We start from the raw sequence: 12,541 nt of genomic DNA, 5'->3' as shown, positions 1-12,541 counted from the left end.
CTGTTGCAAATGGTAAGAGTTCTTTCTTTTTTACAGCAGCATAGAATTCCATTGTGTAGATGTACCACAGTTTTCTAATTCACTCGTCTGCTGATGGGCACTTAGGCTGTTTCCAAATCTTAGCTATTGTACATTGTGCCGCTATGAACATAGGGGTGCATATATCCTTTCTAATTGGTGTTTGTGGGATCACTGGGTCAAATGGAAGTTCCATTTTTAATTTTTGAGGAGACGCCATACTGTTCTCCACAATGGCTACATCAGTCTGTCCATTCTATTCTTATTGCCACAACCACTGTTTGTGTTGTTACCATATCATTTTGAAATATTACAGGAACCTATTGTTGAACTATTTGCCTTTAAACACAAACACACACACACACACACAGAGTCCAAAGGTATAAAAAATTCAAACATTATAGGAATATAGTTTACAAAGTGCCTTATTCAATTCAACAATAATTAATATAATGGATTTTTACTCTTTAAACTATTAATACAGTAGATTATACTTATAAAATATTTTAATATACTTGTTATGCTAATATAATCTTAATATACTGTTATTTGATTATGTTTCATTTCTTTTCTTTTGTTTTATTTAATCCTCACCAAGGATATTTTTTTCCATTGATTTTTTAAGAAAGAGTGGAAGGGAGGGAGGAGAGGGAGATAGAGAAAGAAACATCAATGTGAGAGAAACACATCGATTAATTGCCTCCCACTCGCACACCAACCAGAGCCCGGGCTAGAACCTGCAACCGAAATACATGCCCTTGACTCAGAGTCAAACCTGAGACCCGACGTTCTAACCGCTGAGAAAAACTGATCAGGGCTGTAATTTCTTTTCTTATATTATCTTTGTCAGGTTTTGATATCAGGATTATGCTAATGTAAAAAGTAATTTGTATTCTTTATACCTTTTAGATTATATGGACCATATTCCTTAATAAAAAGAAATTGAAAATAAATCAGGAAGCTAACTGTCTTTTTCCTTGACCTGGAAAAGCTTATAAAAACACAGGAAGGCCCTGGCCGGTGTGGCTCAATTGATTGAGTGTCATCCTGTGCACTGAAAGGTTGCCAGTTCGATTCCTGTTCAGGGCACTTGCCTAGGTTGTGGCTCGATCCCCAGTAGGGGTGTGTGTGGGAGGTAACAGATTGATGTTTCACTCTCACATTCATTCTCTCCTCTCTCCCTCCCCTTATATCTAAAATCAATAAGTACATTCTTGGGTGAAGATGAAAAAAACACCCAAAGCCACAGGAAAGATCTTTTGAGTTTTTAGCCCTTTGAAAGTTTGCTATAATTTCCCTCTAAAACTATTTGGCTCCTGGCTGTTTGGGAATAGGGATATATTTTTGAAAGCCTTCTCTCCAATGGTTATTGGTCTATGTAGGTTTTCTATCTCTTTTTGAGTTAATTCGGATAGCTGGTTTCCAGTGACGTGGCATTACTTTTCAGTGCATTCTTTTGTGCTTACGGATAACAAAGACAAACACGTCCTTACCTGTAGTTTTCCCAGATTTTGGAGGCCCCACAATTGCGATCTTAATGGGCATATTGGGCTTAGGTTTGGGTTGGCGAATATATTTGATTGGGTTCTTCATAAATTTTTCTTTCGTTTCCTTATTAGATAAAAAGTAAATATACTGACGATGGACTACAGGATAAAATGGATTATCTGGACTTTCAATTGACTTGAGTGTCTCTCCTTCACTTAGCTGTAAGAGATACACAATTAAATTTGAAAGTTAGTTTTAATTTACATAGTTTTTCCCCCCAAATATATTTTAAAATAAAATTTGTAGATTAAGAAAATCTTCCTTATAGAATAAGAAAACTAATTGTAGTCAAATATTAATATTAAAAATTGTGAACAAATTATTTTATACCCGTACGTCAACGTTCTCAAGAGGCTTTCAGTTTATGACTACTAGAGTTCTTTGATTTCCTTTATAATGTTTTTAGTGTGTATACTCAATGTTTCTGCCAAGGAGTATTAAGTTGTTGGGATATATTCATGGGCCCATTTATCTTGACAAACAGGTCCATTGCTCAGGTAAGGCGATGGATAGGAATGTGTTACCCCAAATGCAAAGTTCAAAAGCCCAACACCCAAAGTTACTGACTTTGGAGATAGGCCTTTGAGGAAGTAATTAAAGTTAAATGAGTCCTAAGAGTGGGGCCTTAATCCAATGGGACTGGTGTCCTTATAAGCAGAGGAAGAGACACCAGGAGTGCATGAGCACAGAGGAAAGGCTGTGCGAGGACATAGCAACAAGTGGTCGCCTGCAAGCCAGGAAGAGAGGCCTCACCAGAAAACCATCCCTGCTGGCACCTTGGTCTTAGACTTCCAGCCTCTAGAACTGTGAGAAAATTAATTTCTGTTGTTGAAGCCACCAGTCTGTTGTATTCTGTTATGTCAGCCTGAGTAGACAAGTCGGGGGTGGGGGGCTCAGTTATCTTTTAGGATATACTGGTAGGACAAATCCCGCAGGCTTCTCTTTCATATTTTTTATACAGACAAATTCCCACTCACATAATCAACAGGAGCCACAAAAGGAAAAATATCCAGGTAAAAGGCAGCCTAAGGAGTAGGGAAGGAATGGAGGAGGAGGAGGGATCCCACATCTTTGCATTGTTGATGAGAACTGGGTAATGAACTGATGCTAGGTTTATATGTCTTTTTTTTACAGCATCAGATGGCCAAGCATCAGCCATCCCTGGACTTGACAGGGTAGATGTGGAACAGCATGGTAACGCTGTTCCTCCCCCAGAGCTACGCCAGGGCAGTTGCCAGCAGTCCAGGGTATTGTCAACATTATCATTGTTGGGCTGGAATGAAGTTCACGGCTGGGAGTAAATGCTATGGATAAGGAGAAACTCAAGAATGGGGTGGAAATGTCTGTTCTATGTTTTATATTTGGTAATAAAAGAAAAGCTGAACATTCAATGGTTCCATTTCAAATTACCAAATTAAGTGTCAATCCTTACAGTAAGATGACACTAATACTCACGGTGTCATCAAATCAGAAATATCAAATTGTCAGGTGCCAAGGAAGATTCCTAACAGCCCTGACAAATGATTCCTTATATGCTTGAACCCTTCCTATGACCATGCACTCATTTCTCCACAAGGCATTTTTATCCAATCTTAATTATGTCTGGACATGGGCCCCTTTTTTTTCTCCCTAATTAGGCTTCTAATTTTGCCTGCTTCTTTTCCTATCTTACCTATCTCAGAGAACATTAGGGCATGTCGATTTTTCGTAGGCTTTCCAGGTGATTCTAGTACCTGCTTAACTCTATCCAATTCTCTATGCAGGGAACTGTCACAGTATTTTTACATTTTAGCATGAAATTTGAAAAGGTTTCTCTTATGATTAAGATAAAGAAAATGGCAAAATTAAGTAGAATTGAAACTGACTGTGTCAATAACAATCAAGAAGGAGGTTTCAAGTAACATGCATATGGTTTTCATTTGGACCTATCCTCCAAAATACTTTTTTTTATCAGCAACCAATAATAATAGTATATATTAATAACAATAACTAATTCTAATTGAGTACTTACAAAAAACCAAGCACTGCCCTAACCGGTTTGGCTCAGCGGATAGAGCATCAGCCTGTGGACTCAAGGGTCCCAGGTTCGATTCTGGTCAACGGCATGTACCTTGGTTGCGGGCACATCCCCAGTAGGGAGTGTGCAGGAGGCAGCTTATCGATGTTTCTCTCTCATTGATGTTTCTAACTCTCTATCCCTCTCCCTTCCTCTCTGTAAAAAAAATCAATAAAATATATTTAAAAACAAAACAAACAAACAAAAACAAACAAACAACCAAGCACTGTTGCAATCACTCTACAGTAATTAACTCATTTCATCACTGTAACAATATTTTAAGGTAGGGACTGTTTTTATTCAATTGTATTAACATGAAATACTCAGAGAGGTTAAGCAATGTGTTCAAGTTTACTCAGCTATTAAGCAGTGGTTTTGAACTCAGTTTGGCTCCACAGGCCATGTCTTCTCCACTGTGCTACATCACTAATAGAAATTTGAAGGTAATCTGGTTGAGTGTGCAAATCGCTGCTAGATGACATTCTTTTATTGTCTTTATGCTTGATGCCATCCCGTAAGAATCTGCTTGTTGACTTATTTATTGCCTATCCTTCCCCACCAACCTAACTGGAATATAAGCTCTACAACAGCAGAAACCCTGTCTTTTTTGTTCACTATTTTATTCCCAGGAACTAGAATTGGCATGTTCTTGATTAATATATGTTGAAAACCATCCTGACTATAATCAGTAAGTCATCAAATAACAAATGTTGGCAAGGATGTGGAGAAAAGGAACTTCTGTGCACTGTCGGTAGGATAGCAAATTGGTGCAGCCACTATGATAAACAGTATGGAGATTCCTCAAAAAATTAAAAATAGAACTACCTATGACCCAGAAATTCCACTTCCGAACATTTATCAAAGTGCCCGTCAATAGATGACTAGATAAAGAAGATGTGGCACATATACACAGTGAAATACTATGTGGCCGTTAAAATTAATGAAAACTTACCATTTGTGAGTTAGAGGGTATTATGCTAAGTGAAATAAGTCAGACAGAGAAAGACCATATGATTACACTTATATATAGAATCTAAAAAACAAAATATTGAACAAACAAAACAGAAACAAACTCATAGAGAACAAACTGATAGTTGCTAGATGGGAGGGGAGTAGTTGGGGACCTGGGTGAAAAAGATGAAGGGATTAAGAAATACAAATTGGCAGTTACAAAGTAATCACAGGGATGTAAATTACAGCACAGGGAACACAGTCAGTAATACTGAAATAACTGTATGGTGTCAGGTGGGTACCAGACTTATTGGGGGAATCACTTCATAAGTTACACAAATGTCTAACCATTATGCTGTACACCTGACACTAATATAATATTGAATGTCAACTGTAACTGAAAAAAAATTAAAATAAAAAAATGCCACAATTGAAGTTATTGAGTTCCAACTGGATTAAATCTATTTGTACACACTGCATAAAAACAAAGTACTTGGAAATACTTTTGTTATGAACACCAATGGCTCATTTTGTATTGTGTCTCACACTTTCCATAGGACTTTATACTCTTACAGTTGATCACAGTGGTCTGGTGACATTATTCTTCTATCTTACAGGCGAGGAAACAGAATCAAAGAGGTTAAATGACTTGTCTAAAATTAGATAGCAAATTAGTATCAGAATTCAGCTCTAGATGTTTAGTTTGCAAATATTTCCACTACCATCTTCTTCTGCTGCAAAGTTAAAACCAAGGTGGAATTGGGTTAGTTCTACAGAAATAAAAGAAATTAAACCTTTCAACTATTTTCCCCCACTTTAGAAAGGCAAAATAACCACATATATTTATTACTACTTAAGAATTCTGACCCTGGCTGGTGTGGCTCAGTTGGTTGGAGTGTAGTTCCTCCCATGCACTGAAAGGTCATTGGTTCAATTCTCGGTCAGGGCACACACCCAGGTTGTGGGTTGAATCTCTGGTTGTCCTTGAGCTTTTATTTTATTTATTTTTTAAAATTTATCTTTATTGTTGAAACTATTACAGATGTCCTTTCCCCCCCACCCCCATTGACCCCTTCTACCCTGCATCCTCCCCTCCGAGGCCTTCACCACACTATTTTCTGTTCGATCCCCAGTTGGTGTGTCTGCAGGAGGCAACCAATCAATGTTTCTCTCTCACATCAATGTTTGTCTCTCTCCCTCTCCCTTCATTTTCCTCTAAAATAAATAAAAATATATCCTTGGGTGAGGATTAAAAAGTAAAAGAATACTGTACAATGCTTACAATTCTTTAAATTATCCACTGTCTTCTTAGAGAAATACTTTAAGAAATAAAATAAAAGAACATGGCTTTCAGACGTCACATTCCTGACATTACCTTTACAGGGTCCCAGTAGCCGAATGTGCTAATATATTTATAGGTAAAGCTGAGCAGTTTCTGGGCAAGGCGTGATGATATTGGATAACACTTCTCAAAAATGCTTGCCCGATTTTCCACCAGTGGTTTCAGTTTTTTATTCAATAAATATTGTACAATGTGGATTTTCCGAGCTCCATTAATGACAATTAGTGGTATCAAAGACTTTTCAAATTCATCCTGATGAGAAAAAGCATAAAGCCAAATATTTTTAGTGGGAAGAAGGCTGATAGTGTTCAGTGGCAGACAGGCATTGCTGGTGGCTGTCTACACGAGTTGAGAGCACAAATACTTTTCAGCTTCTGTGTGACTGCATGTTGGCAGCTAGAACCTTTGACCCTTGTGGCTCCCATGTTGCCCTTATTAAGAAAATAAATTAACTTGTTTTCATAATTCTAAGTAGTGCTGACAAAAGGAAATATAGCCCTAAAATAGACATTTCTTTAGAAATGTTCAAAAGAAACTAAGGCATAAACCAAATTTCTTTTGTTTCATGCTCAAATGTCACTTTACGAATTATGAAAAATGAAGAAAAATTAATAACCTGTATTCCTTGTAAATAACGTGTATCTGTTTCATATTTGTCTAACAGGTCACCTCTCAGGCGTTCAATCGCATCAGCTTCCGGTTCTTCTTCTTCCTCACTCATCACTTCCTCCTCTTTTGGAAATTCTTCTTCAAGGATATTGTCAATATCCTCATCATCTTCTGTGTCTTCGTCACTCATTTCTTCATCTTCTCTAGCAAGCTAAGGGAGAAAATAGTCACTTTTACTAAACATGTGTGAGAAGTGACACTGCTAACTGGAATATTCTGTAATAACTGGATCTTAGCTGGTGTGGCATAGCAGCATTCATCTCATAACATAGTAAAACTTTAAATGTCTGGCACCCAGAAATGTAATACCTTTAAGACTCTGACACCATAGTGATCCCATAAATAAATACATTTGACAAGATATTAAGTGCTATTTTTGTGTATGGTTGTCAGAATGGTATATTTTTGATGGTCTTCAGTAAAAATATTTAATGCGATCCAGAGTCTAAAGCACTCACTATTTGTGTTAGTTTGGACAAGATCAGTTTCCTCAACTGTAAGATAGGAATAATAAAAGGACCCACCTCACGAGGCTGTTGTGGACATTAAAGTTAATACATGTAAAACCCTTAGGAGAGTGTCTGGCACATAGTAGGCATGCAAATGATAGCTATTATTGCTGTTGTAGCTATGGTTGTTACTTTGCATAAAGCACTGTACTAATAGAAGAGTACACGCCCTTTAGGAGATTACGGCCTATCTGAGGAAACAAGATAATACATAAGTGATTATTAAAGAGTGACAGAATATTGATACGAGGTGGTGTTGTATAGGCTTTAAGTGCTATAGTTCAGTTGGCATACTATTGAGCCTCATAATATTGATCCTTTTGCACTGCCTCCAAACTCTTCTCCCAGAAGTATTCCCTGTCTCAATTAGAACACTGCCTCCCAGCTGGAAACCTGAAAGTTATTCTGACTTCTTACACTCCATCTCTGCACACCCGGTTTCCAAGGACTGTCATCTGAAATAATGCTCATCCTTTCTGCTCTTGCTCCACTGTTTGCTCTCTCACCTCTTGCCTGCAGTCTTCTGAGTAGCTTGATATTTCCTAGTCTTTCTAACTGATTAGACCAAGCATGTCAAACTCAAAGGCTCACACGGGCCAAATAAACAAGGTTTTAAGTTCATGTGGGCCACAAAAAGCAAAAGCTTCAATTTTCATAGAAACGTAGGTTTATTTCGATAGAGACATGCTGAATACAAAGAGCTGAAATAAATGAGTAATTGTTAACATAAAATAATAGAACATTTTAATAAAAATTAATATTTTTCTTAAACATTAACTTACCAGACACTGAATAACTGCACAAATTAATAAGCATAATGCAAATAAACCTGTTTTTCTTGTTCTCCGAAAGCGAAATATTTCCTGTTGTGCACACCAAACAAGTCAGTCCAAGACTAATGACATGGCAGTCGGCTGCTAAAATATTTGCTGCTAGTATTAGGGGAGAGAAATGGTGCACCTGTGTGTAAGGTGCGTAAGGGAAATGAATGCAACACGATTATAGTAATCAGTCATTAGTGGACGTTGTAGTTCGTTATTAATAATTATGTATAACAGGATGTTGTAAAAATTAAGTTATGAAATTTAAAAAAATATATTTTTATTGATTTCAGAGAAGAAGGGCGAGGGAAAGAGAGATAGAAACATCAATGATGAGAGAGAATCATTGATCAGCTGCCTCCTGCATGCTACCCACTGGAGAGCGAGTCCACAACCTGGGCATGTGCCCTTGACCAGAATCGAACCTGGGGAGCCGGCGCTCTATCCACTGAGCCAAACTGGCTAGGGCAATTTACGAAATTTTTTATTAAAATTTTTAATTTTTTAAATTTTAAATTTTTATTAAAACATACGGTTATGTTGGCTGGGCTGCAAAAATATTCATTGTGGGCTGCATGCGGCCGGGGAGCTGCGAGTTTGACATGCTGGGTTAGACCCTAGTGCCTTTAAAAGGTGTCTGGAGGTGGGGTTTGAACTGTAAGGTGCAGGGAGGAAGATGAGAGGAAAAGGGCCCATTCCTGTTCTGTCTACACTCCTTCCTCTCATTACAAAAGGAGCTTGGCAATGGGATAGTGTTTCTCAGTTCTGGTTCTTTTTTTTTTATTAGAACTTTGAAACCACTTGGTCTCTTGCTACTTTTCTCTTTTTCTTATACTTCAACAATTTTTAATCCTGAGCTTCGATTTTCTACGGATCATTGGAAGTGGGGTGGGATGAGCCCACACTACCAGCTGGGGACATTTTAGTTTCAGATGAACTTGTGCTCACCTGAGTACTTGGGTATGTATCTCTCTATTAACTACTCACCTGTGCTCAGTGCCGCATAGTTCTGCTTATGTGCTGCCCGGCTCCCTGTCCTGGCTCTGCCTATCTTTCTTCTGCCTGTGAATGCTCTACATTTTATAAATTAGAAGGGACACAGGCACCAGAGAAGGAGCCAGTGGGCAGGAAGAGAGACAAGACTATGCAGCGAGGAGTAAGAGCAGAGGGAAAGCCTCTGAGGAGGTGGAAGATATGCAATGTAAATCTCGAGATGAAGGGGGTTGGCCTATAAAATATTCTTTAGTCACATTTGGAGACTAAAGTTCCACACGAAGGCAACATTTTCCTACAAAATTAATGCCTGCAGTCACCTTGAGACTGAAGCGATTTCTAATGCTAACATGTTTTATTTGCTGCTAAAAAGCCAGGCAGTAAAGGCAATGACTTTTGTTAAGGGTGAGAGGACAACCCTGGGTAGGGGTTCATGTGGTTAACTAGGTGCATATGGTTAACTAGTTGCAAAAAGGTGAGTCATGGAACTGCATATTCTGTTCACAGAGGCAAATGATGAAAGGCTCCTGCTTCTCTCCATAAAAGCCAGCTCCAGGGTCTATGTAGTCAGGATGGATTCGACTCAGGGTGTCATGTTAACTGATTATAGCAATCACACTAAGTGATCTTTTAGATGCTATATTTTGTTTAGTCTTTCTTTATCTGAGGCAGTAGAAGGACATATAAAATTTCTAACAAAGGGAGTGAAAAAAATCACACAGTTTTGATCTTTGAATCACTTAAAATCTCAGGAATTGTCTTCCAAAAGTCAGTTTGTATAAATTAATTATGTGGGATACATAGCCAATTTTATAAAAGACTAGAGGCCTGGTGCACGAATTCATGCACAGGTGGGGTTCCTTGGCCTGGCCAGCGATGGGGCCAATCAGGGCCAGTGGTGGGGGGGCAGGAGGCGGGAGGGACCACAGGAGGTTGGCTTGCCGGGGGGGATGTTGGCTGTGGGAGCGAGATCTGACCACCAGGGGGCAGCTCCTGCATTGAGCTGGTGCTGGTGGTCAGTGTGCGTCATAGCGACCTGTCCTTCAGTCACTTAGGCAAAATATATCAATTAAGTCTCAGGAGAGTTAACTTATAAAAACCTATTTAATTTATAAGATGGAATAGTGAATCTTAGAATGAAAATATTAAGAAACTTCACATTATAATATTAACAAATGGGAAAGTTATAAATTAAGAAAATTTATAAGATTTATGAATTTATAAAATGTATCCTGGAAACTAATTCTCTTAGGGAAAAGAAAATGTAACTGAAGACTAGCAAAGAAGGGAAATTAAAGTACCATTAATTAGGGAAACTAGGTATTATTAAATTTTCCCATTTCCTTTTTTTAAAATAATTTTTATTGATTTCAGAGAGGTAGGGAGAGGAAGAAAGAGACAGAAACATCAATGATGAGAAAATCATTGATTGGCTGCCCATTGCACATCCCACACTGAGGATCAAGCCCACAACTTGGGCATGTGCCCTGACCAGGAATCGAACTGTGACCTCCTGGTTCATAGGTTGACACTCAACCACTGAGCCATGTTGGTAGGGCAATTTTCCCATTTTCTAATGAAAAAAACCTAGGCTCAGAGAGATTAAATAATGCTCAATGTTATACAATAGCAACAAAAACAACTGTAAGTTTAGTGCCTGCTATGTGTCAGCACTATGTTAGGCACTGGGTAGCCATCAATGAACAAATTCAGAAAGAACTGGAGAGATTATACCAGTTTAGATCAATTCCATCCCAAAGTCTGTAATCCTTTGGTAATTAATATGCCTGAGACATTTGAGATGATTCTTAAGGGGACCACTAAGGACTCCCAAGGGCTAGAGGTAGTTAACTGTAGTTGGTCCCAGGTTAGGATGTCTGTGTGTGTGTTTTAAATATATATTTAAAAATATTTTTATTGATTTCAGAGAGGAAGGGAAAGGGAGAGAGAGATAGAAACATCATTGATAAGAAAGAATCATTGATTGGCTGCTTCTTGCATGCCCCCTATTAGGGAACAAGCCCACAACCCAGGCATGTGCCCTTTACCAGAATCGAACCTGGGACCCTTCAGTCTGCAGGCTGACGCTCTATCCACTGAGCCAAACCAGCTAGGGCTTACATATGTTTTTTTATTTATTTCAGAGAGGAAGGGAGAGGAAGAGTGAGATAGAAACATTAATGATGCATTGATCAGCTGCCTCTTTCCTATATGTCCCCCAGTGCGGATAGAGCCTACAACCTGGACATGTGCCCTGACCTCCTGGTTCATGGGTGGATGCTCAACCACTGAGCCACACCAGCTGGGCAGGGTGTCTGTCTTTTTTATCCTAAACATTAGCATGACTCATTTGACAGAGTAGAATTTCAGAACATGTTTGTTCAGGGAATGGACATTAGGCCAGAGACTTTGTAAATTCTGTTCAGGGTTGATTGTCCAGTGCTAAAATAGCATCAGGCAGGTAGTAAGTGCTCCATTAAGGTTACTGATGAACTGACTGCATGAATGAAGATAAAAAAAGAAGAGTGCTCTTGTTCCTTAGATGGTGCCATAACTTTCTCTGTCTAATAGTTTAAGTTCAACTTTTGGTTGTAAATACTTTGGACAAAGAAATAATTCTTCCGGCCCCTCTTCTGCAATGTTTTGACACACAGTTACAGTTGGATTGTATCAGGAGTCTTTGAGCATATCCACACCAGGGTGACATATGGTGGCATGTGTAGCCAGCCCTATTTTCTGTCTTTCCTCTTTTGTTGAGTTAAATTTTTATGTAGATGGAAATCAGATTACAGAAGAGTCACCCTTAAAAAGATGATACAAGAGTGTCTTAAACAAGAAAAAATTGGAAGGAGGCAGAGACTATCTTATTGTTTGCCTTGGTTAACAGGTTTACTTGCAAGTTGATTGTATAATGACCTTCGGGTCCTTTACAGAACTAGCTGGTCTAGTTACACCTCCTCTGAACTAGTTTGGCTGTAGCATTTGGGTCAGCAAGGTCAATTTGGGAATAGCTCCTCTCTAAACAAAAAAATCCATAGTCTTCAAGGTTTATGTTTTTTAAAAAAATCAGCAGATGGAGAGGAGCTGTACTGAGCATGCTGCACAGAACATGACCCAGAGTTCACTTGGCTCTGCCCTGTTGCATCCTTTATCGAAAGATAATCTATACTTTAGTTGCAGCAGTTTCCCAGGCTCCCTGTCTGGACCTCAATCCCAAGCTCCAGCCCATCTCCTATGGCATGGCTGGAAGTGTGAAAGCAAAACTAAAACTCCAAAAGAAGCATAGTTTAATGCAGTGTTATATTTTACATTAGATTACTCAACCATCTCTAGTGGTTTTCTTTCATTTTTTTTCTGATTTCAAAAATAATAAGAGGTCATTGTAAACAGTCATGGAATAACAAAAGGTATAAAAAAATAAAAATGAGGCTGGCTGGAGTGGCTCAGTGGTTGAGCATCCACCTATGTACCAGGAGGTTACTGTTTGATTCCTGGTCAGGGAACATGCCCGGTTGCAAACTCGATCCCCCATGTGGGGTGTGCAGGAGGCAGCCGATCAATGATTCTCTCATCATTGATGTTTCTCTCTCTCTCCCTCTCCCTCTTTCTCTAAAAAATTAAAATGAGAGCTGGC

General features: G+C 38.7%; 1 protein-coding gene across 1 annotated transcript in view; it reads right to left on the bottom strand.

Annotated features, from left to right (window-relative positions):
- AK9 (adenylate kinase 9) overlaps positions 1-12,541 on the bottom strand; it is a 119,359-nt gene that overhangs the window by 14,425 nt on the left and 92,393 nt on the right. Inside the window, exons 29-31 of the mRNA XM_014531391.1 lie at positions 6,532-6,735; positions 5,949-6,167; positions 1,512-1,725 (exon numbers count right to left, since the gene is read on the bottom strand). Coding sequence (XP_014386877.1) covers positions 1,512-1,725; positions 5,949-6,167; positions 6,532-6,735 — 637 coding nt within the window. The remainder of the gene's footprint in view (positions 1-1,511; positions 1,726-5,948; positions 6,168-6,531; positions 6,736-12,541) is intronic.

The sequence above is a fragment of the Myotis brandtii genome, unplaced genomic scaffold, assembly GCF_000412655.1.
Source record: "Myotis brandtii unplaced genomic scaffold, ASM41265v1 scaffold8, whole genome shotgun sequence".
In the NCBI taxonomy this organism is placed as follows: domain Eukaryota; kingdom Metazoa; phylum Chordata; class Mammalia; order Chiroptera; family Vespertilionidae; genus Myotis; species Myotis brandtii.
This window is presented reverse-complemented; position numbering and strand designations above follow the sequence as displayed.